General features: G+C 39.6%; 1 protein-coding gene and 1 long non-coding RNA gene across 7 annotated transcripts in view; one reads left to right on the forward strand and one right to left on the reverse strand.

Moving 5' to 3' along the window:
* The window catches only part of LOC115090357, a 48,131-nt gene extending 41,281 nt beyond the window's left edge, over positions 1 to 6,850 (forward strand). Inside the window, exon 4 of the long non-coding RNA XR_003856388.1 lies at positions 5,993 to 6,850. This is a non-coding gene — a long non-coding RNA (uncharacterized LOC115090357). The remainder of the gene's footprint in view (positions 1 to 5,992) is intronic.
* Positions 1 to 26,005, reverse strand: part of CEP112 (centrosomal protein 112) — a 1,022,051-nt gene that overhangs the window by 260,065 nt on the left and 735,981 nt on the right. For all 6 annotated transcript variants that reach the window (XM_029599329.1, XM_029599330.1, XM_029599331.1 and 3 more), the window contains one exon: positions 22,067 to 22,297. In XM_029599329.1, the coding sequence (XP_029455189.1) occupies positions 22,067 to 22,297 (231 nt within the window). The remainder of the gene's footprint in view (positions 1 to 22,066; positions 22,298 to 26,005) is intronic.

Below are 26,005 nucleotides of genomic sequence, written 5' to 3' on the forward strand. Positions count from 1 at the left end.
CAGAATCCGAGGATCTGTCCGAGGAGTAGTCAACGAGGCAGAGGTCAGGCTCCGGAGGTCAGATGAGGTCACAAGGCAGGCAGAGGTCAGGATCCAGGCAGCAGACAGAATGGTCAAGGAACAGGCCGAGGCCAGTACCAGAGAGACAGTTCGAGGGTACTACCTGGGAGATGGGACAAGCGGACACTGGAACAGAAGGACGCTGGAACAAGGCTGGAAAAGAAGGACACTGGAACAAGGCTGGAACAAAACTGGAACAAGACTGGAACAAGATGTGAACGCGGAGGCAAACTAGTACACTTACAGTGCCGACTCGATTGCCAAGGCAAGGAAGTGTAGGCAGGAACTTCCTAATATTAAGCATTCAATCAGGGTGCGCTGCGGAGCTAGGACCTGCCCCTGGCCCTACAATTGACCGGGCAGAGCATGCATGCGCGTAGGGGTGTGGCCAATGCCACTGGAGACGCCAAACTCCGGCGTGAGGCCTGGTAAGTAGTGGAAGGCCCAGCGACCGCTGCCTTGGGACGCCGAGGCCTGGAGGAGCTTGCAGCTGCCGCTGGAGAGGCCGACCCGTGACCTGTAGAGGAGCTAGCAAAGTGAGCAGGCCCGTGCGCGGACAGGGCGCGTAACACTGTGCACAGTTGTTTGAATGTTATCCTCTTAATTCTCCTATCTGGTCACTAAAGACAAAAAGTGCCCTCCTCATCAATCAATATTGCTTGGACTCCAAACAATTTCAGATGCTAGAACAGACGCACTGCCCATTTATATATAGTATCTGCTGCTTATCAGCCTACTTCAAATATAGCATGCAAAAAAAACTCCTTGCACCAAAATCAAGTGTTACAAACGAGACTAGTTAGAGCAAACAAGCACTACTATAATTATTTATCTATTTAAATACAATGAAATCCTTAACCCCATGACAGTCTGACTTCAAAGAGAAAAAGGGTATTATGGCACCAAAGCCATGCAACTCAAGCAAAAGAACAATTAAATGCAGAACAGGATGGTGCCTAATCATTAATTTATTTAAAAAGAATTTGGGATGCTCAATGGTTAATTAATGTTCTGTTCTCAACTTTGCAACTGTAGATGAAATTAGCTCTTTAGAATTAAATCCAAAGAAAAATATTTTTTTCTCTTTCACATGGATTTCATTCATTTTCAAGCCAATAACCACATTCATTTTGAATTTGCACAGAACTGAAACAGTTTCACCTAAATCAGATTTTCTACAAGTTATGCACCCCTCCCACACTCCAATGTGATTGTGAAATAACTTTGATCTCCATTCCCAAATGTATTGCTCAGTGTAATCCATGACAAAATATAATGTGATTTACTGTATCTCGAGGTGACAGCACAGCAGCTGACAGAATTTAATAGTGGAGCACAAGGAAAAAAACCCTCTTCTGGTACCAATATATACAGCACATTCATGACGCATTTCAGCATCACATTATAGTAAAGACTATTCTGGATGAACCTAAGAACTTGAAAAACAATCAGCAAACTCTTTAATGAAAGAATTTTCAGTCCGTGACATTTACTGTGACTGCAAGGAAGTTATTTTGAACACTTATTTATACCCACTGCAGATATGGAAGGCTAACAAAATTATTCTTCTCCTCCTCAAAAACTAAGAACCAGAATATAATTTTCCAAGTTAATATGACTCACAAGAAGGAATATCATTGGTACAAGTGTTGGTATTTAAAGGTAGAAGACAGTGGGTGCACTGGATAAGCCATAGGTTATATTTTAGCACTTCTCATGTATTAACTGGGCAGCCCGGACAACCGTGGCTCTATCCTGCCCCCATCCATCTGGGCTGGACACCGTACAATATACACACCCAACGAAAATGTGAGACATCACTGGGATACAAATGGCCGCAGCCATTTATTAGAATACCCTTACAGGGCAGCCTAATTTAGGCACTGCGTCCTGCCACCTCGGCCTATTCTCAGCCACAGGGTAGGTGCCAATATCTCAGATTCATTCCGCCCAAACGGAAATAGGGGTGGGGTCTCGCTCCCTGGAGCCCCCTGACCAAGGTTGGACTGCCATCACCGGAGGGGCCCAGGTAGTCCACTACACAGGAGGCGCTGCTGGAGCCCCTCTCAAACGTGCCTGGCTGTCGATCCATCAAGGCCCAATCCCTGAGCCTGACATTCGAAATCTGTGGCCAACCACCGAGTGGAGCCCCAAGGCCCCCACTCTTCCTTCCCGGCACCTCCCTGCTTCCTGTTAAGGCCTTCCATGTTGCAATAGCTTTTCCAGGACTCAGTCACCTCTGCCGTGACAGAATAACAATGAACAATAATAATTTGCTAACAATTAGTTCTGGCTAACACAAGGTTGGGTTGGGCAGGGAATCGTGCTGCACCGGGGGCCAAGGTTGAAGAGGCCGCATAAAGGGGAGCCCACAGGTTTCAAATTTCCCGCTGGTCTCTCCCCCTGCCAATGTCATCTCATTGCTCTCCTATGCCAATTGCATGATCTGGTATCAGGGGCGTTCCGATGATGTCACCATGCCAGACACCGGACCAACCGGGAAGAGTGAAGTCATCAGCAGTGCCCAGCTTGTCAGACAAGGAGCTCCGCCTATGGCATTGGTCAGATGCTGCTCTGCCATTACGACTGCCGCAGAATGGGGGAGAGAGAAGGGTCGCCCCTCCCTCTGCGCTCCACCGGTAAGCCCAGGCAGCCGGTTATTCGTGTTGCCCACACATCTGAGCTGGAGCACCACCCATATCTGCCCTCATAAATCAATTGATCAGCCAGCATTCTCCTAGTTTAGTACTTTTACCCCAAAGAGTAGAAGCTGAATTTGCTACAGGTCTTCGGTATGATCTCACACAATTCATTTTAGTATCCTGTTTCTTAATATAGCACACTATGGGGCTGATGCAATAATCTTCGCAGAAAGCGGGTGCTGCCTTTTCAGCGCCCGCTTTCTTAACGCATGCATGGTGCCCGCAAGGGGGGCACCATGCAATATGTAAATTAGGGGGTCGCACTAGGAAGAAGGCGCTAGGGTCGCTTGCGCGACCCTAGCACCTCCTTGCTAACGCGACCTGCCGCAGCTGCCGGTTATGAAGACCGACGCCGGTAAACTCGACCTCGGTTTTCATAACCGGCCGTCTGCCAGTTCTGCTTCTCTGTACTTCTTTTCAATGCGCTCAGCTATTAACGCCTGCTCCAGGTAGGTGTTAATATCTGAGTGATAAATGTGCATCTGAGACGCACATTTATTATTTATTTATTTTATTTATTTATTTATAGATTTTTCTATACCGGGGTACGTAAATAACATCACCTCGGTTTACATACAAACAGTAATTCAGCATTGCGCTTTACAATATAACATGGTAACTTGAGTACAATACAGTATATAACTTTGTACAAATAGCATATAAACAATATATGATAGATTGTGGATGTTAGGAAGAGTAGATGAGGATTCAGATTATTGATATTTATCTTTTTGCATTTGGAATGAATGAGTAATAGCCTCATTCACATGCATTTGCATGTGATGAGTGCTAACTCGTTCACTCCGTGTCGCATGTGCATTAAATAGGCGCTAATGCCCCTATTGCATTAAGGGGTGGATTAGCGCCTATTTAACCCGCGTCCGACAGCGAGTTATACAGTGCGCTCGGCTGAGCGCACTGTACTGCATCGGCCCCTATAATAGAGATGTGTATTAGTTTTTCACAAACGAAATTGTCTACTTCATCAGAGTTTGGGTGCACCAAAAATCAAATTAAATTATTCCGAAATTTCGGAAACATTTGTAGTTTTGTTAGTGCGCGCTAACTGGAGTCCTGTTAGTGTGCACTAACCATAGTTTGCACGAACTAACTTTAAAATGTTAGTGCGCTAACTCCCGTGAGCGTGCACTAACACGAAAATCAGGACCCACGAAAAAAAAAAAAAAAAAGAACCGCGAGAAAAACGAAATTTCCCACAGGGGCTTGAAAACAAAGCCCGAACCGAAAGAACTAAACAATGCACATCTCTACACTATAACTAAGTAATCATAATAATGATAATATTCTTGCACTTGCTATGATAACTGTCAACATCTTTGAGGTCTTTCTTAGAGGTGCTCTATAAATCTTAAAGTTGCTATAGAAATCTCAAACTATTATTACTTATATACAGAAGCCTCAACAAGACATGAAATTATTCCACATGGATAAGGAATATTGCTTTTTAGGCAAAGAAAGTTAATTGAAAATTAAAAATGATAAATGTGGTCAAAACATGTAACACTTGGATAATAAAGTTCCTGTTCTCAATATGTATGGAGACAAAGCAGGATAAGGGTAAACTTTAAAGAGCAGTGCCGGGCTGTCATCTGCACCAGTTTATTAAAAAAAACAGCACCAACTGGATTGTTTAACACACCATCCTGCCTTTTGTTTTGAATCTGCATATTCCTATTAAATATACGGTATATGTCTTCCATTTTGATATTTCTTAGCAGAAAATGCACATACTTCTTCCTGCACCCACCTCTCAAATAAAAAAAAAAGTCTTCCCAAAATCTACTCTTTGGGGCCAAAGCACTTAACACCTTCCTGAGCTACAGCTAAGTTTTGTGCATAAATGTATGTTACTTTTTTTTTTACATTTTTATATTTATTGCTATTTCCACACTAGCAAGTCTCGCAAAATCTCAACTGAAGAGAAAATAAATGTCTGGAACTTTGTCTTCCGGGACAGTAGGGACTTAATTGGCCTTGTCTAGGAGAATGCTGGCTGATTTTAAGGAGCCACAAGTAGAGCAAATAAATATCTGTTGGTTTAAGTATGGGAATTTACACTTTCATCTATCCAAAGTGGTAGGGAACTAGAGAAGACGACAACAGGGCAGACTGTATGGGTCAAATTGTCCTTATCTGCCATCATCTACTAGATTACTATGGAGCAGATGTTCAAAGATGTACTCCCATTTTGTGTATGTGGGGAAAACAAAATGCTTATTGAATAAAGTCATCTGGTTCCAGGAAATAATTGTGATGACTGACGTGGGTGTGAGCCCTTCATACTGTAGTATAGTTGATGCAGTCTCGTAGGTAAACCTACAAGGCCTATGCTGACAGCTGGCAATCGTGCCCTGATATGGGACAGACTGGAGTTTCTCAAAACTTCAGAGTTATGCAAAAAAGTATGCACAGGAGAAAATATTCATAGGACAGAGTTCAATATGAACTAAACTAACCTGATTTTTTTTCTTTTTGCAGCAAGAGAAAACAATGTGTGACATATATTTCCAAATATTTGTCCAATTACACAACTTAGGGATGTTCTTTTGGTCACATGATTTATCTCATTAATTTTTTAATTTTAGTTTGGAAAACATGGCAAATTTATACAGCACGTGATATCTACATTTACAGAGGGGAATGTTGAGCATGTAGTATGGTCAGGGAATAGGATTCCTGGCAGGCTTAGATACCTTTTATTAGACTGACATAAGAATTATTCAAAGATCATGCCATATAAAGCTTTCCAGGCCATATAGAGCCTCTTCTTCACATATCATAGAATGTAACAGAAAAGACATGAGCTAGCCACTATAACAACAAATATGAGGAAACAAAGGTAAAAATGCAAGGAAGAGAACTAGTTTGCTCTAGTTTATAGCACATGCTATGATACCCACTTTCTGCTCTATCAAAACCAGCCTTTTAAACTATCAGCAGCCAACACTTGTATTAGGAAAAACAAAAGTCAACATATAGCTTATCGTTTCATGCATTCACATGAAGAGTAATAGTGATTACTGTTTATAACTGGTGTTTCTATTATATTATTGATTCATAAATCTGTAGGCACTTTCCCAGCTATGCTCATGGTAAATGGAACCTACTCTCAAGGGTTAATTCTGGGTCCTGTTCTGTTCAACATCCTTGTGAGTGATATTGCAGAGAGATTAGAAGGTAAGATTTGTCTTTTTGTCTTTGACACTAAGATCTACAACAAGTGGACACCCCTGAAGGAGTACAGAGAATGCAAAACTATCTAAGAAAACTTGAAGAATGGCCAAAGGTTTGGCAGCTCAGATTAAATGCCAGAAAGCTCAGAGTCAGGCATTTTGGAGTGCAATAATCCAGAGGAGCTGTCCTTGATGGGGAGGAGAAAGACTGATGTGCATGGACCAGGAGAGAGGCCTTGAGGTGACAGTATCTGATGATCTGAAGGTAGAAAAAACAACATGACAAGGCAGTGGCTAAGATCGGAGGGATGCTGAGCTGCACAGAGGCATAACCAGCAAGTAAAAAAAAAAGATTTGCTAATGTACCCATATAGGTCTTTGGTGAGGCCACACCTGAAGTACTGTTTTCAGTTCTGGAGTCTGTATCTCCAAAAAGATAGATACAGGATGGATGCAGTCCAGAGAAAGACAACTAAAATGGGGTGGGGTTACATCAAAAGGCTTATGAGAAGGGATTAGAGGAACTAAATATGTATACTCTGGACGAGATGAGAAATAGTGGATATATGATACAGCATTTTAAATATGTTAAGATATAAATGATGCACAGCTTCCAATGGAAAGGAAGCTGTAAAACTAGAGGTCATGACCTTAAACCCCAAAGGAGTAGACGCAGGAATAATGTCAGGAAATATTTCTTTACGAAAAGGGTGGTAGATGCATGGAATGCCATCCCAGAAGAGATGGTGAAGATAAGGTCAGTAATGGAATTCAAAAGAGCATGGAATAAAGGATCCCTATGGGCTAGAGGACATAAATGAAGAAAAGAGGTAACCTCTGTTTTAACATTTCTCCATGGGGGGATCTGCTTGGAGCAGCAGTTACTACCCTTAATAGAAGGCATTGGGGGGGGGGGGGGGGGGGGGGGGGAACTTCAACGGAGCAGCAGTTACTACCCTAAACAACTGCTGGACAAAATGGATGGGTCTTTATCTGCTATCATGTGCTATTGCTAATATGTTACTATATTAGTTAATCAGTCATGTTTGCAGCAGTGAAAAAATGGCCATCACAAATATTGCACCCAATTGATTTCTTACTGGCAAGATTGTTATCAATAACAGTGTAAGCACTGTCTGGGAACAATGAACCAGGGACATGAAATTTATGACTATCAATGCATCAGTACCTTGGGATACCTGGATTACACATGTCTGAAAACTAGCACAGAAAGTCGGAAGGGCTTTTTCTAGAATACGTTATATTGGCTTCCAATTTAAACAATTTTGACAATCACAGCATTCAAAAAACACTTTTAGCAATAGGCCATGTGACCAGCATCTCCTGTAATAATATTTATTTATGCTTTTTATATACTGTTGAAACATACTTGGAACTCTTGAGCTGGAAAAGCGTGAAATAAATAAAGATGATGATGATAAGTATGATTTGTGACTAATTCGAACAGTCAGACTTCTAAAAACTGACTTAATGATATTGTTACAAGTCACATGACCAGTTTTCTGAGCTCTCTTATGTACTTGTAATCATTTCTCTAGTAGACAAAGAAATTTTGAATACTAGCTAGGAATGTTCTTACTCCAAAAACTAAGCTCTGGATTCCTCAACAATTGAAAAGTAACATTTCCTTTACCAAATCGAAATGCAGAATAAGAAAAAAAATAAGGAATTTATTAAAATTAACCTCACAAAAGGCACTTTCAGTTGCAAAATTTGAAAAAAGTCAAAAAGGTGAAACCTTTCTCCTGGCTGTCAGTAAATATTTAAAGGTGAGTTTTAAAATTCCAGCGTGTGCCAAAATCATGAGATGCACGCACAAGTCAAGCTCACGTGCTCCCACCAAATTTTAAAGCCACCCAGATGTGCAAATATTGCCCACTGCATGCACATCTCACTCATTGCAAAAGAGGAGTGGTCTGGGTGGGGCATAGGCATTTTGGGAAGTGGTCAAGAGACTGCACATAAATACTTACCTGCTCTGGTGCATGTCCAGGTCCACTGCCGTGTAAATTTACTTCTGCTATGGAGTAGGTGTAAGCTTAAAAAAAACAAAACAAAACAAAACCCTGCTGTTTTGGAGGAGTTTAAAGGGTCTGAGGTAACTGGGGGGAGTGCAGGCTATCAAACCAGGGGGGTTTGGAGAACCGAGCTATTAACTGGGCAAAATGTGGATGAAGTGGTGAAGCTGGTCATATCATTATTAAATACCCTGACTCACGTGGTAGAATCAGGATTTGAGTAAATAGGTGCATGCCCACTTAAAATTAGGCGCATATAGGCATGCGCTCGGGCTATTTTATAACATGAGTGCATGTGTGCGCAGAAGTTATAAAATTGCCGCATACTTGGATGTGTACCAATGCACATGTGCCAATTTGCGCCTAAACGCTGCTTTGAAAGTTACTGTCCCTGATCGCTATATGCAAGCACTGTATTCTCCTTCTGGCATTGTTCATAGATTAACTTTTATTGTTTGTACAGTTATGATTCTACTCTCCCAAACATTTTGTGCAAATTTTGAGTCTTTAACATTGATTATGAGAGGAGATTGAAACATCATTACTGGTTTTAATGGGAGTTCCATGGTTTTGTATTATGTTTCTTAAGTACCTATTTAGATTAATTTTATTATATATGTAATCCACTGTATTTTCTTTTTTATAGTGATTTTACTGTAATTTTATGCTTGATGTTTGTTTTTTCCATTTGTTGAACACTGCTTTGTTCAGGTTTCTACTTATAAAAGTATTTTATACATTTTAAAATTAAACTTTCATTCTTGTCCAATTGCATTTTATTACACACTTTCACCTCCTTTTTTAAATAAACAGTGAACAAGTTTGTTTATACCCTCGGTTTATTAAAATCTGCATCTCAGAATCCAGTTGTTCCTACTGTATTCGTGCGACACCTGCAGGAGGGTCTGACGAGGATGAATACAGTGGTGCCCAGCTCTATGTACATCCATAGCAGTAGCAGCAAGAAACTTTCAAAACATCTAAAGACAATTGCCTCAGAAATGAAATAGGATTTTAATTGTCAAAAGAATTATCCAAAATAAACTGATTACCTAACACTGCTGTTTTAAACTGGCCAATGTTCACACTACAGACCATTAAAGTGTTTCTGAAGAGCCATGTTCGAGGGTAATTTAGTTAAAATGATTCTTAACAGAACCCTTTTTTAAATTGACTCAGTAGTAACCTTTTTGAAAGCCTCAATGAAACCAGTTTAACCTTTCCAGTTTAATGCTTATTTAGTTGCTGGTTTCACAAGGTCTCCAGATGGATGTAGTGAACTGGATGAGGTAAAGACATCACAGCATGGTGAGGTACTGTGGAGAGGATTTCTGACAATATTAAAATGGTTTGTAAAAAAAACTAACTCCTGATAGTTAATCACAGATGTTGACCCTTACTTCTACATATTTTAAATTGTAAAACACTGTGAAATGGAGCTCAACAACCCCAGAATGAAAGGCTGTTCTTTGAAAATTAAGCAGTGTCAAAAACCAGCAGGTTTTGAACTGGCAATCCTGGGGACATCTGGCCCAAACACTTCAGGAGAGTCAGAGGACAACAGTAAACTATGGAAAAGGAATCACTACTTTACCTTCTTCAATGGCAGATTGCAGACTCTCAGAGGAGCCTTTCCTTGGCCAATAGAGACACCACTCTTGATTGATCAAGGGCTTTAAACCTGGTAAAATCCCAGGTTCCTCACCAATACAACAGCATTCTGGGACTTTCCTCCTGAACCTGCGTTTCTGTATCCAGAGAATCCTGGGAGGCTGGATACAGAAACGCAGGTTCAGGAGGAAAGTCCCTGCATTTCCTGGTTCCACTGCCTAGATGTTTCCATGCTATGATCTGGACTCCAGATATCCTTCAGACCTTGCACCTTCCACTCTCTAGCCGTTTCCCTGCTTGGACCTGCATGCCAGATGGTTTTCTGTTCTACTGCTTCTTGGAACCTTTACCTTAGGCTACTCTTCCTGGATTGGGCGCAGAAGGCAAGGGGCTCCAGTTAGTTGATTTACCTGGATTTTACCTTCAGCCTGGAGGGCATTTGCATGGCTCCTATGAACTATAAACTGGTACTTTGATGCTAATTCCTTTGCTGGTTGCCCATGCCCATGCCCATGCTCCCAACAGTCCCTAACAAGCAAGGCCGATACAGAACGGTGTGCTTGGCCGAGCGCACCTTTTAGTCCCTGTTTGGCCGCACGTTTTAGATGTGCTATCATTACCCTCAAGGGGAGGCATTAGCCTTAGAAAGCACTGGGAAAGTGTACAGAAAAGCAGAAAAAACTGATTTTCTGTACACCCTCCGACTTAATATCATAGTGAAATTAAGTCGGAGGCACCAAAAATAAAAAAAAATAAAAAATCTGTCTGTCAGTTGGCAGGTTCCTAACCCGTGGCTGTTAGCGGGTTCGAGAACCGACGCTGGTAAAATTAAGCATCGATTGTCGGACCCGCTGACAACTGCCACTTCCGCTAATAAGGAGGGCCTAGGGACGCACTATTGTCCCTAGCGCCTCCTTATTAGCGCGATACCTAATTTAAATAGAGAATCAAGAAATGCCTGGGCGTGCCGGCTCTCCCGCATGTTCTACTGAATCGGCCTGAAGATCTCTGTAAATTGTTTAATTACCCAGGCAGTTCTAAAACAAAAGCTCAGATAGCTAGCTGCACAGCAGTCTAGAGGGAATCATGCTCCTTGTCTCTTGGGCATGTGACCGACACTATGAATTCTGAACTATAGTGTGCAGGTAGCAACTAAACACCTAGCACCTCAGTTGCAGCCTCCAGCTATCGCAGTAGTGAATGGGGTTAAGGGCTATGGGCAGCTCAAGAACCAAGGGCTGGAAGCCTAAAAGTTACAGGATGTTTCTTTTTTCTCCACTCTCCTTGCCTCGAAACATTTTCACTTGGCTTCATTTCTTTGACAGCTTTAAAAGGGTTTCTGGCTAGAAGAACAGGTGTTTTCACATGAACCGTAACAAACCCTGGGAACAAATTACCTTAGCTCCTTGAGAGGTTGGATCAAAAAATACAAAAACGTCTGATCTGTTTATCTAATAAGGATCCCTGTAAGCAAAGCTGAGCTGGATCAAATAATATTTTTATTACTTCACCTGAAAATATGGCCTACTGAGGATTACAAATTCTTTACTAAACTGCTGACATGAAACCTATGTTGCTGCTTCCTTTTGGAGCAATGGGGGCTTGTGTAGCTGAGTTTGCCAGAAGGAAAGAATGAAAAGCCTGGGAAATAAATAACTTTACAAACTTGCATTTGTAAACACAAGTAGCAGTTAAGCAATATTGGTTCAGAAGAAGTTATTTATGGGGTCATTTTCAGAAGCCCGGGTAAAGGGTTCAGTCTGAAAGTTGTTCACCCTTAACTGAGCTAAAACTGCCCGTGGGATTCCACAGTGCACATACGTTTGGCCAGGTTAAAGGGAAGAATTCCGAGGGGACACGTTCTGGGCAGCATTAGGAAACAGCACACATACATTGCATTTTCAAATATAAGCATGCTATTTCTCAGTCAAACTTTAGCACACACACAAAGCAGGTGGAAAGACCACAGACCAGTTGTACTTTTCAGCAATTTTTAAAAGGAAAGGACATGTCTTTCCCTTTGAAAACATGCACAACGTCAGTGAGTGCAAAATATGCACAGACTTTAGACCTGGATTGGTTGTTTTTAAAATTGCCACTTTCAATACCTGGTGGTGGTGTGGATGTGACCATTATGATTATATATAATCCGAGGCAGATAAAAGTATATTGAGCATGGGTATTATGACTGGTCTTCTCACCTAATCCTCAATTTAAAGTTCTTTTTTTGTTGTGGATCAAAAAGAAATTTTCATAGACTAAGTTTTGAATTTGGTAGTCAGTGTGTGCTGTTTATTTGGCCTTAATTTTCAGTAACATTTTGAGGATAGCAATCTACAAAATTCTTCTGCCAAAATATCAACATTCTGCGATATGTCTGCTCTGCAGTCTAAACTATGTCCACATATTGCCATATAAATGGTGAAAATCCATTTAACATGGAAACATATCTTTTACTAGATATTGAAAATCAAATTCTTATTCTTATTAGATAATTATTTATGAGTAGTCTAATCACTGGATCTTACTGGGGGGAGAGGAGCACTTTCAAATGCATCACTAGCCCTTATTTAGTGGGAAGGTTTACTAATATGCTGTTAAATATAAATCTTCAAGAAGAACAGATTATTTAGATCTGTCCACATTCATTCACTGCTTAAAGATTCTATTTGTTTCATAGAATACAAAAGGGTTTTTGCACTTTGTTAAGATGATTATGATCAAGCTACTAGATCAATGCGCTTACATCCATGGTTCTATGTTAAACCTGCCTGAGGGAGTCTCTAAAAACGCTGAATTGGCTTCTACAGAAAAAAATTATGAGAAATTCAGTCATTTCTTTTCACTCGATTGTTAAAATAGTTGTGTTTAACATGGAAGTGTTAAAAAGGTATGATTTGGTGTTAGCCAGCACATTTTGTATCTGCAGAATCATAGAAAGCTAAGCTTTGCACAGGAATGTTTGTGAAGACATTTTTTGTGTTCCGAAGTTCCTTCCTTAGAATATTGTTAGCATGTCTACTAATCTATTAGGTCACACATTTGAATGTAAGTTTCCTTGGCCAAGGAAATACCACAGATGAATGTTACAAACAGAAGTGTTAGCCAAAATTCACATCTGCATACATTTAAAAATGCAGCTTGTCCTTCTCTCTCTCTCCTTTTAAGTAATTTCTGGCAAACTTAGGAATGTGTACACACTTTGTACAATACGCTACACCTGGCTGATTAGTGTTTATGCCATAACTGCTGTTGATACTGTGCAATCTGTAACATCTGTTGCTGCACTGTTGAACCTTGTTATTACTGAAGCCAAAACTACAGCAGTAAGCATCTTTAATGCGTTTGTTTTATTTTATTACCACATCTCTAGTATGGAATCTTATCATGCATAAAATAGAATGAAAAACTGTCATAAGTTACCACGAATCTGTTATCAAGTCATAAGATGAAAATACAGAAAAAGGAAGCAGGAGTTATAGAAGATTGTGATACGTTTTAAATTATCAAAAAGAAAGACATAGTACATTTGCTTTTGAGACCACAGAGGTCTCTTTTTCAGATGTCTACCAGAACCCTACCCTTCAAACAAAGAAGCAGAAATGTTACTGGGTTTCATAAATAGGTCAAAGAAATATAAGGGCCAGTATTGAAAGCTGACTAAGTAACTTGTCCAGATATAACTTACCCGGCTAAGGTACACGGTATATTCAGCGGCACGGCTATGTAACTGAATATACATATATATATTCACGCTTAGCTATATAAGTTATAATCGGCTATGTTAGATTTGCTCTATGGTAGATCTAATGTAGCTGGTTAACTTATGCGGCTAAGACCGAATATCGTTATTTAGCCGCATAAGTTATGCGGCTAAGTCACTCCACCCCAATCCACCCACAACTTATGTGGCTAACCTTTTAGCGTATAAGGGACTTATATGGCTAAGTGGTGGCCGCTGAACATAAGCGCACATTCAGCAGCTGCTACTTAATCACATAAGTCCTACTTATCTAGCTAAGTAGCACTGAATACACTTTGAATATTCATCCCCAAACTACCTATCTGTGCTCTTTAACACTATATGCAATATTTCACAACAGAAATGTGGGTGTCTATTAAAGATATCTCAGTTCAAAATATGCTATAAAACTGAGACCACTCAAGGCATATGTAATGGGACTGGTTATAATATAGAGTGACTCTGTTTTAAATGCATTTTCGATGCCAAGGAGGGGTTTTCATTGTGAGGAGTCAGTGAAGGCAAATATGTTTTTTCTTGCATTTTGAAGAGAAGCATTCTCATATTCTATTTACTAGGTTTACAAGAACTAATTATGACTTCTAATGACTCCAGAACCTTCCTGGAGATATTTATTGATCACTTAGCTTTCTTCGAAATGTGGAGCTTGTATGAAATTATAGCTTGTCATGAAATTCACTACCAGAAATATGGCAGAGAAGAATCATAACATTCAATAAAGCATCCTGAACTTTCAATTTCTAATGAGAAACTTGCTCTACAAGTTTTCCAGTTCATAGAACTTATGATTCTAACAGTGACTAGAGCATGTTGCAAGAAGCTCTAATACACATTTTCCTCTTTTTTTTTTGAAAAACTGAAAGCCCTGTTCATCATAGCAAAACAAAATCTTTTATTTAAAAGCAAACAGAATATGGGGATACACAAAAAAGGGAACTGACCAGAAAAAGACAAGTAATTCTACCAATATGTATACTGATGTTTGATGTCTTTTGTTTCTGTTTATTTTTATGAATGGATGTTATCTTGATTTTACTGACAGCTTATATAACTTGTCTGGAGCAAAATGACACACAGATAAGAGAGACATTTTACAAAATAGATAATAAATATATATATATATACACACATACACTTACCCTTTTAAGGGCTCACATAAAAACACTGAGTGCAATTTTGAAATTCATTTCTCATAGTAGAGTTAAAGTGATAAAAAAGCAGAGTTAAAAGAACATTAGAGGGAACTACACAATAAGTCTATGAAGACTCAAGGATTTGGATGATAAAAAAGCCCTTTATTAAAAATGCCCGACTCTGGCCGAGTTTCGCTCTCTTACATGGAGCTGCCTCAGGGGCAATTGATTGTAACAGGACTTAGGTTTATTCACAAAGGTGATATCGCAGTGATATACAGTGTCAGTGATATTCTTGTTGTGTCTGGAAACCTTTTCTCTATTCACACTGCATTATCTCATAGTATTAACAGTGAAAGTGGTTTTGTTCAAATATATAGATGAAAAGCGTGCGAAAGGTATGCAAGCTAATATTAGGCTAATATATATATATTTTTTTTATATATATATATATATATATATATACAGCTTGTATACCTTTCGCACGCTTTGCATCTATATATTTGAACAAAACCACTTTCACTGTTAATACTATGAGATAATGCAGTGTGAATAGAGAAAAGGTTTCCAGACACAACAAGAATATCACTGACACTGTATATCACTGCGATATCACCTTTGTGAATAAACCTAAGTCCTGTTACAATCAACTGCCCCTGAGGCAGCTCCATGTAAGAGAGCGAAACTCGGCCAAAGTCGGGCATTTCTAATAAAGGGCTTTTTTTATCATCCGATTCCTATTGTTGTCACTGTTACACAGCCAACTGGATCGGCTTCCGCTTTGTTTCCTGGGTCCGACTCAAGGATTTGGAAATCCTTATTTAAAAGATGACTACATTACTCTTTCTCTTCTCGTTCTCCATCTTTGACCCCCTCCAACCACACCCAGAAAGCATGCCCAGGCAGTTGTGGGGAACTCTCACCAGCACCTCCTCAAAGCGCACTATTAGTGCTGCTCTTTGGCCAGCAAGGGACCACCATAGTAGCAGAAGGCACCTTTTATATTAACAAGCAAACTGGTAACTCAGATTAGCATGGAAGGAGGCAAAACAATGTGCTTTGGACACTTTACATGCTTCTCTATTCTATGACTGCTAATACAGAAAGTAGGCTAGCGAGATCAATACCTTTCTTTTATTTGTTTATAATATTTTCTGTTTCAAAACCCCTTAAAAAGCAGTCTAGCTAGTTCCTTAAAAGATAATTTCATAATTTGACTGATTTTAATTGTTTAAATTGCTCCCTTTTTAACAGAACTGTATGGGTTTCTATTAAAATAATGTAATAGATCAATTGAGGCCTAAGGAATATTTGGGCTTTTTTCATGCAGGTTTTACTTTCTATAATAAAATGGTTTGTTTCTTTGGTTTATTAGGTTCCATCTGGCTGAATGATAAGGATCTCCAGGAAGCACACATTTTTTGCCTTTACATAAAAAAGATGATTTGGGTGATGTAATAAACACACATTCTCACTACTCTATTGAAACAACAGTCTACACAGCAGTTCAAATATCTGCAGTTATATAAAAAAAAATACATTTGAAGCACAATAGCAGCTTAATACCAAATTAGGCTCATCAGCCTTATGTGGAAAATGATAAATCAATATGTCATTCCGAACAAGATAAAAGAATGAGCTAAAACAATTAAAATGGTACATTGCACATCCTAAATGAAGCAGTGAGCATTCATTTCTTCAATGAATACTGTTAAAAGCATGCTTTTCTGATATAAAAAGTGTTCTTTCCACAGGTATATCCTTCACCACCATTCATTTATGTGGCTCGTTTATTGTCTGAACAGCTTGCACTGCTACTGTCATGAGGGCTAACAGTCTCAGCACAGATATTTGCTGATACCTGTTTAACTTGGCACTGTCCTCTCTATAAGTCAAAGTGTGATAGGCTACTATCTCATGAGAGCAAACTTTCTTCTGAATAGGGTCTAGCATGGTTCCAATGAAGTCCATTTGTTGGGATGGAGTCATGTAATTAGCCAAGGTAAGTGGGTGAAGATGAACATGTTTCTCAATGTTCAAGCAAGTTTAAAACAGTGTAAGCAGATGTCATTCAAACTGACTCTGCACTACTGAGCTGCCATTAAAAGGGTAGAAAATGAATGCTACAGGAAACCCAAGTGCAGCTCCAGTGATGTCAATGGAGCACTAGAGAGTGTGTATTTTGGCTTGCAGATCTTGGCAAATATTTAACACTAGAGAGACCACTCTGACATCTAAAATTACATTAGTAACAGCTATAGCATTTGACTCCTCCTTTAGCTTTCAAAATAAAACTAAAACACTCCAAAGTCATTTTGCTATGGAATAGAAAAAAAGCTTAAACTCAGACTTTAGAAATGACATTCATGGCAAGGTTTCAACTCTGTTTAAAAAAAAAAAAAAATCTTTGAACTGTTTTCCTGCATATGTAATTTTGCTTCTATGACATAAAACAAGACTTTCTCTTTTTTTGCTCTCTTTTGGTTTACAGTAAATGTAGAAACACATATCAGAGAAGAAAGAATCAAGTTCTATTTCCTTAAGCAAAGAAAAACAATTTCTTCATGAGTTAATATTAATCCTTTAATTATGAATTTCAAAGGTTTAAACAGTTTCTGTGACCTTGGCTTTAAATAATTATCCCAAGTGGAGCTTTCCTGAATTTAGAACTGTTGATCATAACCATTTAATGGTTTCAAGCTGGAAGTCAGCCAACATAAGCCTTAGCATTCTGTTTAAAATTACATTGCCGGAGCATAGTGCAGGTAAATGTCATACCAATTTTGTCTAAACTGTTCAGACAACATGTGTATGTTGTTAAGGACCATATTTTATTTGTTTTGTTGCTGAAGAATACCATGTAATAAAATAATGAATTTACAATACTCGTAGCTATCAACATATTTAAAAGCTGCACCCCACCATGCCCTGTCCAATGGTTCAGAAGTACACAGTGTATGTCATAATGCTTATCCTTTCTAAAACATTTCTTTTCTTTTAAATTGCTATTTTCAAAATTCTTTTAAGTTGCACTTCTGCAATTTCTCTGTAATGCTGAGGGCTGCCCTGATTTGAAAAGTCTATCAAATGCCATTACATATGCATGATGCAGGCACCAGTGAGCTTGTAATACTATAAATTTGAGATACAGCTACTGCCAGAGGAGCAAGGATATTACACTGTTGGAGGCATAAATGCAATAACTTTATGATGAAATATTGTATTGCTGAAAAGGGGTACATATTACTTCTCTCCATAAGCAGTTACAAGATATTACACATGGCATGGTGGCTACAGATTTTCCTTTAAACAATTGTTATGGTGTGTAGACTCACATGGTTTATTTTAAACATAATGGGGTCAATATTCATAACTCACTGTGTAAGTAACTTAAGCCAGTTAGAGCTTATCTGGCTAAGTTTAAGTTACAATGCACATTCAGTGGGACGGTGAAGCTGCTTATACACACACATATATATATATATATATATATATATATATATGCACTTAGCCAAATACGTCTACCCGCTACGTTTAGATATGCTCTATGGTGCATCTAAACTTACACGTATACTTATGAAGCTAATTCTGATTATCGGCAATTAGGTATATAAGTTATACCACTAAGTTGCTCCAGCCCCAATCTGCCCAGTACACACCTACTTTCTGTGCATGCAACTTTTAGCTGTATAAGGGATTTATGCAGCTAAGTGACAGCAGCAGAGCATAGGTGCATATCTGGCTAAATAGCGCTGAATGCACTTTGAATATTGGGCCCAATGAGGCCAATATTCAGTAGACCATTTAGTGAAGAAGTAATCCGGCTAATGTTAGCTGGATAACTTGTCCTGTATATTCAGTGGGATAACTTGTTTAAAGTTATCCAGCTACATGTATCTGGCTAGCTTTAAAACCTAACAGGCTATGTTTGAATATAGCCGGTTAGATTTTAAAGTTATCTAGCCTTGTGTGCCCGGATAACTTGCTACTTATCCAGATATCTTTAAAAGACATCCAGGTAAATAGTGCTGTATCAGTGAAAACAATTAAAGGGCCTGCAGCTCCCATCCGCTTGTAAATTGCAATAGCTAGGCTAGCGCTCTTCAAATAGTATTTACCAGGCCGATTGTCTTCCCCCACCCTCCACCCCCTGCACCCTTTTCCCATCTTCACTTTAAAATTTTATATTGCGCCCCCCCCCCCCCCAGACTTTGGAACTCCCTTCCCCCAGTCGCAAACAATGTGTTAGGCCCTCCCGAACCCCAATTCCATTCCCCCCCCCCCCCCCCCGGTGACAAAAAATGATTCCAGCCGGGAGCAAGGGTCTCACTCACCCACTCCCGGCAGCTCTAGCACTGCATCTGATAGGCAGCGCCGGAAGCATCAACTACAATCAGTTTACGCTTCCAGCACTTCCACTTGGAACTGGGAGTTCGGGGGGAGGGGGGAGGGGAGGGAGGGGGATGGGACTAATGCATACCTTGCGATTGGGGCAGGGGTTCCAAAGTCCTAGGGGAGCATATTAGAAAATTTTAAAGTGAAGATGGGAAAAGGGTGCAGGGGGAGGGGGGTGGACAGTCAGCCCAGTAATTAGTATTTGAGGAGCACTGGGCTAGATGTTGCAATTTACAAGCGGATAGGACATGTGGGCTCTTTGATTTTTTTTTTCATTTTTTTTTTTCCTGATACAGCGCTATTTACTGGGATATCTTTTAAAGATATCCGAATAAGTAGCAAATTATCCGGCCACACTAGGCCGAATAACTTCAGACCTGCTTTAGAGTGGGTGTAAAGTTATCTGGCTAACCTAGCTTGATGTTACCCAGGTAGAGTGTCCATCAAGTTAGATTGATAGAACATTGTACAAATCTCATCTTTGGGTGAGTTTCCTCACTCGAAGGTCATCAAATCTTCACAAGAGTGCACTGTTGTATTCGTATGTCGCATTCTGAATGTCAAAGTGGCCCCTAACCCCTACACTAATACTTAAACCTCACCTCAAGTAGCTAGGTGGGCCTCATATAGAGGTATAAATACCTACCTAGTATGAGGGCCTTATAGCTAGTCAGTCAGTGTCTGTCTCTCTCTCTCTCTCACCCTGATAGCTAGGCTGGCTCTCCAGCAGCTTAAAATTCTAAAAATGGTATTTGCAAAAACATTGCTTAATGCAAATGAAAAAGGTGTAGTTAAAAGCCATGCCATATGGCTTCACAAATTACAAAGGCAGCCCACTTGGCCACAAATCCCACCCCAAACTCCTCCCCTTTTCCTAATTTGTATCGCAACATGTATTATAGCATTTTCTCATGCGTTAAAGGCATTTTTCGCATGCGAAAACGCCATATAGCACTTTGATAAATGACCCCTTTAGACGGGTAACTATTATGTTATCCACCTAGATGGCTTTTGAATATGGACCTCTAAGTGATTTCATTTTAGCTTTGAAGAGAACATTCAGTTTCCTTTGAGCTCTTCTGTGGAAGCTCCTTAAGGAATTTGAAAGGCTAGAAATGTTTGCCCATTATGGATGTGCTTTAGTTAAAAGCATTATATAAATATATAAATGAATTAATTACACAAACACAGCAGAATCTTTATCTTCTGGCTTAATCGGTCCACAGAACTGTGTTTCCATCCAAGAAAGGCAGGAATGTTTCATTAATTAAGCATGCAAATACCTAATTATACCTAATAAGCAATTTAAAATATTAACATATCAGTTTGCTTTGTTAGGCGCTCTCTCTATTGAAAACTGTGTCCATAGTGAATTTTTCAGTTTAAACAGTTCTGTCATTGACACTTGCATACTAACTGTATATGTCTTTACAGTAGGCTCCTATGAATACATGCTAGCAAAAGATATTAGGAATTTTGCTTTGATTTGCAAGTCCAAACTTTATACAACCTGCCATCAAAAATCTGTGTTATAGTCTAAGCACTTTAACTAACAGCTTGAGATCTCAGGCCAATTCATCTGTCCAGCGAACAGACCCATTATATGGAAATCAGGAAACACAAAACATATAATGTTACTGAGCTGCGATTCATACTGCAGTGGTGTTGCCAGAGAATGCTAGGACAGAGGATTCTCTTGCATGGAAGAGAGGCAAATTTGTTACAGAAGAGACATGCATCAGTAGAGTCAATACTGTGCAAGGGATCTCAGTGTCTGCTATAACAAGCTGTAGGGAGCCTATATTATACCACATTATCACATCTGATCATGCTTGTCCATACCCTAAATTGTTTTTACTGGCTTGAGGAGCAGAAGCAGAATCTAGGAATTGGACCCAGGTTGCTGACACAGCAGCACACAGTACTTCTGCTGGGCCATCTGCTCAAACCCTGACTTTCAATTTTAATGAAAAGAAAAATTAAAAACAATATGTTCTGTCTTTGAAAAGATCCCATATTAAATATTGGTGTAACATACATTTCTTTGTATAGCTGCCATGTCGCTCGCAGTATCAGACTAATGATGTGGTTCCAACACGATCTATTCTTATTAGTACTGAATGTAACCTGCCTTTATCCACCAATGAAAAGGCGTTAGCTAAATCTAAATAAATAAAAAACTAGTCATCAGTATTTCCAGTCATTATCCAAAATCATATGGCCTGGTGATCAGCACCATGTTGTACAGAAGTAACAATGGCACTGGCCCTGATCTACTGCCACCATATGAAATAGAAGTGGTTAGGCAGGAGAGAGAGATCATGCGTGCCCTGTGAAGATTTAACAGTATTTTAAAGATTTCATGGGGTAAGAGGGTCCAGGGGAGACTGGATACATCAGAGAAAGGGATGAGAGAGGTTTTTTTATGCAAGGGACTGGACACGTAAAAAAAAACCAAAAAGAAAAAAAAAAAGAGGAACAAACACAATTATGTTAGTTTTTCTTGATTCATTTTAAAAACATAATGAAATGCTAAAATTTCCCATTTTGATGAAAGCACTCCCCTATCCAAAACCCTTATTTTACCTTTTACAATGTAAAAACAAACTACTCTAAGCTCTATCATTTATATTCTTTTTATACTGATTTCACTTTTAGCCAAATTTTGAAGTAATAGGCGAGTCCCAGCTTATAGCCACAAGAACAGACATGACTAATAAGCTTCCATGATCTGTCAGGTAAAAATCTAGTTTGCAAAAGAGACTTTAAAGAAGAAGAAAAAATAAGAAATGAGTTAAAAGAAATAAGTTAAAAAATTAAAAAAAACTCTGATTGTTCCTAGCTAACAAAACTGAAGGAAGTCCCAGTAAAATCCCCGAGAATGTGCCAAAGGAGAGAGAAGCCAGGCACTCCTAGTACAGATAAAAATGGTTTATTAAATCATCCTAAGGCTGACATTTGAATCTAACAATTCAGAATTTGGGGCCAAAGTCCAGTTTACAAAGAAACAACTGTTTTAAATCTAGAGGGCTTAAGATGCACCAATACAGTAGGTGAATTATGAAAATGCAATCTTGTGGAATTGCCACTGTGAGGTGCCTTGGGCAGAGTACCATGCAAAACCCTAAAATAAAGAAGTAAATCAACACACACTGCTCAACCTACCTACCTTTTCCAATGTTATCTCTGTTTCTGATGCATGTTTCTTCTGCAAGTCCATCTTCATCTTTTCCATCTCAGTTTTAAGCTTGTTGAGAGCAGTTTCATGCTCCCGAGCAGCCTTCTGCTTCTCATCTTCTCGTAAAAGACCAAGTTCTACCAACTGTTGTTTCCGTTGAGAGTTTACTTGTATCAGCTCTTCTCTTAGCATGTGCATTTGATTCTCCAAATCACAGATAGTCTAAAATAAAACAGAAATATCAACTAAATGATACTATCTTTTTCTGCATCGCCAGCAATGGTTTGATCAAGATAATTGCATATTAAATGTGGCTGAAAGGCCGAGGGCTCAGTGGTTGTGCTGCAACCTTCCATGCAGAAGATTCTTGCTTTGATTCCCAGATCAGACCTTCTGCAGCCCTGGTCATCTGGGGCTGGGGATGGAGGTGGTACTCTCAGTCCCTAGAGGGAGGGAGTTGTGATGGATGGACTAAGAGCCCATGATACAGGATTCTAGAAGTAGCCCTGCTGCAAGATGAGAATAGAAACAGTGGGTCTACTACCATACGAAAAAAAATCTCTGGGTGGATATAAATGAAGTTTCATGGTGGTAGATCCCAGCCCTGGTTCCTACTAAGCTAGGAGAAACTACTGGGAACAAAATGTCAACATAGATGCAGGAACAAATAACATAGAATTTTCGGAATCTTAAAGTACAAGCAACCTACCTCTATAGCATAAGTGTCAAGGGAATCCTTAGGTAACCTGTGTGATTTTGAGTTAGTGCTTATTTTCAACTTGCATCTCAAGGCGATGAGATAGCTGTAGTTTTACTTTCTTGAAAAGATAAGGAAGATCATAGGGCAGAAAACATTACAAAGGGAGTTTAAAATAACATGACTGGCTTAAAATCACACAGGTAGTTAGGGATCAATTGGCAGGTATGCTGTAAATGAAGAGATAAAACACTATAGTGTGATAATGGACTAAGAGATAGATAGAACTTGTGATAGTAACCTCTATCAATATAAATTCTACAGTAAAGTCACTGTTAAAATGTAACTCTACGCTAATTCCGTTAACCTTCTGGGACCAGTTATTTTCAGAATAATAGAATGGGATGTGACAAATAGAATGAGATGAAGTGGGTTCATGTGACATAGCCATTATGGCTCAATCCTAGCAAGTGAACATTATCACTTTTAAATGAACATTTGCAGTACTGCACAATACACAGAGCGTATGGCTTTACGCTGAATACACTATATTTTAACCTTTCACGTCTGGTGGTCTCAGTTCAGATCTGGCTTAGGTCATGTAGAAAAGTAAGTAGGGCAGTCTCAGCCCAGTCCCTAGTTGATGCTTTTCCATATTATAAATCCACTAAATAATTTAGCACAATTAGCAATCTTTGCTCAGGAAAAACCCTCCACTGTAAATGCACTGGTGATGACGGAAGTCAGAATTGAGATAGCCCAGCTGTGTGGAGAAGCTTACTTACTGCTTTCCTGTGTTACGCATGGCTCTGGCAGTCTCATTTTTAGCTGTACTAAAATTTTAAAAAAATCTGAAAATGTGTTAAACAACCAATGCAGTTTTTACATATTCTAGCCTAACCCTATGTTAGGCTAGAATATGTGCTTTGTCTCAGGTACTGGGGTGCTGAAATAGTAAGCTGGAAACTGTTCTTTAAAAGTTTGAATTTTGAATGCTCTCCCAGTGTGGTTAATTTTTGTTTTTCTATTTGTCTGGGAGGAGTCTGCAGAAAGCTTTCATCTCATCTGATGTTTACTAGTGAAGTTTAAGCTTAAAAAAGACTGTCTTTCCATGTTGCCAAGGAATGTGTCTATCCATATATCATTAAACCATAATTAAAGCCATTAAGAACTGACAGTTTCAGCGGGTAGGCCACGTTCTCTGCAGATATAATGATGTACCTAGCAGATTCTACGCCTTGTACCAATGTACAACTGACAAGGCTTGTGAAGGAAATTTGTGGATGATATATGCTTTACATCATTGGGACTGCCAAGCACCACCAACACCAAGTTCTTCCCGCTCACAATAATAAATGCTTTAAAGAAATGCAAAACCACCTCATCCTCATTATAAAACCATCCTCGAGAGACAGGTTTTTAGAGTGTTCTGCAGTGGTGGTGTTCAAATGAAAACCGTAAAATTAGGGTATAGTTAAAGACAATCCTAGGATTGGGAAAGAAGGAAATATGGTGAGGTTTTAAAGGCGAGGGGCCAGAAATTTGGGTTTGCTACATTAAAGAAGCAGAAGCAATATCCCTGGTGGAAGCTAGGGGACATAAGGCTCCTCCTTATGCCGCAAAAATGTGGCTCTTTGGGATACATCTGTTCAAAGGCTGATATTTTTGGAATGCCCTAGAATTTATTTTCCATTCATGCTCAGTGTTGCTGCTGGAAAAGATCAGATTCTCAAAAGACACCAATCATGAAGTAACAACCAAGGTGGTTTCTGAATTAGCAGCATATAAAGGGACAAATTATTTAACAGAACAAACCCCAAATAGTGTCAAATGATGCCAGCTTAAGTCCCTGCCATCATGAGTCTGCATTTTAGTCTTGATTTAATGCAGTCTGATGCTAGTTATCTGGTGAAATCCAATGGGATCAAAGTTAGAAAAGCAGGACTGGAAGAACATCTCTTAGCGATATGCTACTAATTTAATATTAAGGAACTCTTGCAAGCTCTGCTCTGCATGAGTCGAGTCTGTTTACTTAAAATAATTTAACAAGGGGCATGGTGGTAGATTGTGAACTTTCTAGCATACTGTAGCAATGACAGATGCTATTATACAGAAAAAACAGCTCACTGAGTGACAAGTAGAGCAATAAGAAAGCACCATTATCCCTTTTAACCTTTGCATCTAGCTGATAATACTACTCCCAGTTTTCCTCCTAAACTGCTTTGATAGAAAACGGTCTATCAAAAGAGGATCTTACAGCTCAATATGTTAATTTAATGGGCTGCACATATGAAATAACCTGCTAGACAAAGTTAAAAAGGTACAATGTTAGATTATAAGCTCTCTGTGAACAGGGAAATAGCTACTGTATCTAAATGTAACTCACCTTGTGCTACCAATGAAAAGGAGCAAACAGAATCTAAATAAATGAAGTGCTATAAACTGCTCAAGTTTTCAGGATCTCCACCATGAATATGCATGCGGTGTATTTGCAAGTACTGCCTCCAGGGTATGCAAATATATCTTATGCATATTCACTGGAAGTGTCCTGAAAACCTGGCCTTTCTGTGGAACTCCAGGACCAGAGTTGTCTAGGCCGGTTGTAGCATGATGCCCATTTAATATCTGCATGACAGTGCACCATGTTGATGAATCAGAATCTCTGGACACAATGGGGGCAATTTTAAAACTTCCCAGTCTGCAGATCTGCGGGGACCTGTATGCTAATTTTCAAAGGAAACCCCTTGCAGACTTTCCATTGGAAATTTCAAGCTGGCAAACACTGTGGGTACAAAAAGACCCATGAACTTTACACCTGCAGGGAAATCCTCCACCTCTCCCACCCATCCCCCACCTCAGCACTATGAAAGCAGACACATATTTCTGTCCACTGAGAGAAAGGCAGCCTAGGGAATTTACCCCGGTAATTTCTCTCTCCTAGACAAGCAGGATGGTAGTCCTCACATATAGGTGACATTATCAGATGGAGCCCAGCATGGAAAACTTTTGTCAAAGTTTCTAGAACTTTGACTAGGCACACTGAGCATGCCCAGCATGCCACTATCCATGCATCCATGCAGGGTCCCTCTTCAGTCTTTTCTTTTCCTCGAAGCTGTCTCGTGGATGTGGAGCTCACACACGGGCCGATACAGTAAGGAGCGGTAGGAAGAGCTGCGTAGTGCCGGGCGCACCCGCGTTTGCCGCACGCACAGTCCTGCTCACCTACCGCTTGA

This window comes from Rhinatrema bivittatum, chromosome 4, assembly GCF_901001135.1.
Source record: "Rhinatrema bivittatum chromosome 4, aRhiBiv1.1, whole genome shotgun sequence".
Taxonomy (NCBI): domain Eukaryota; kingdom Metazoa; phylum Chordata; class Amphibia; order Gymnophiona; family Rhinatrematidae; genus Rhinatrema; species Rhinatrema bivittatum.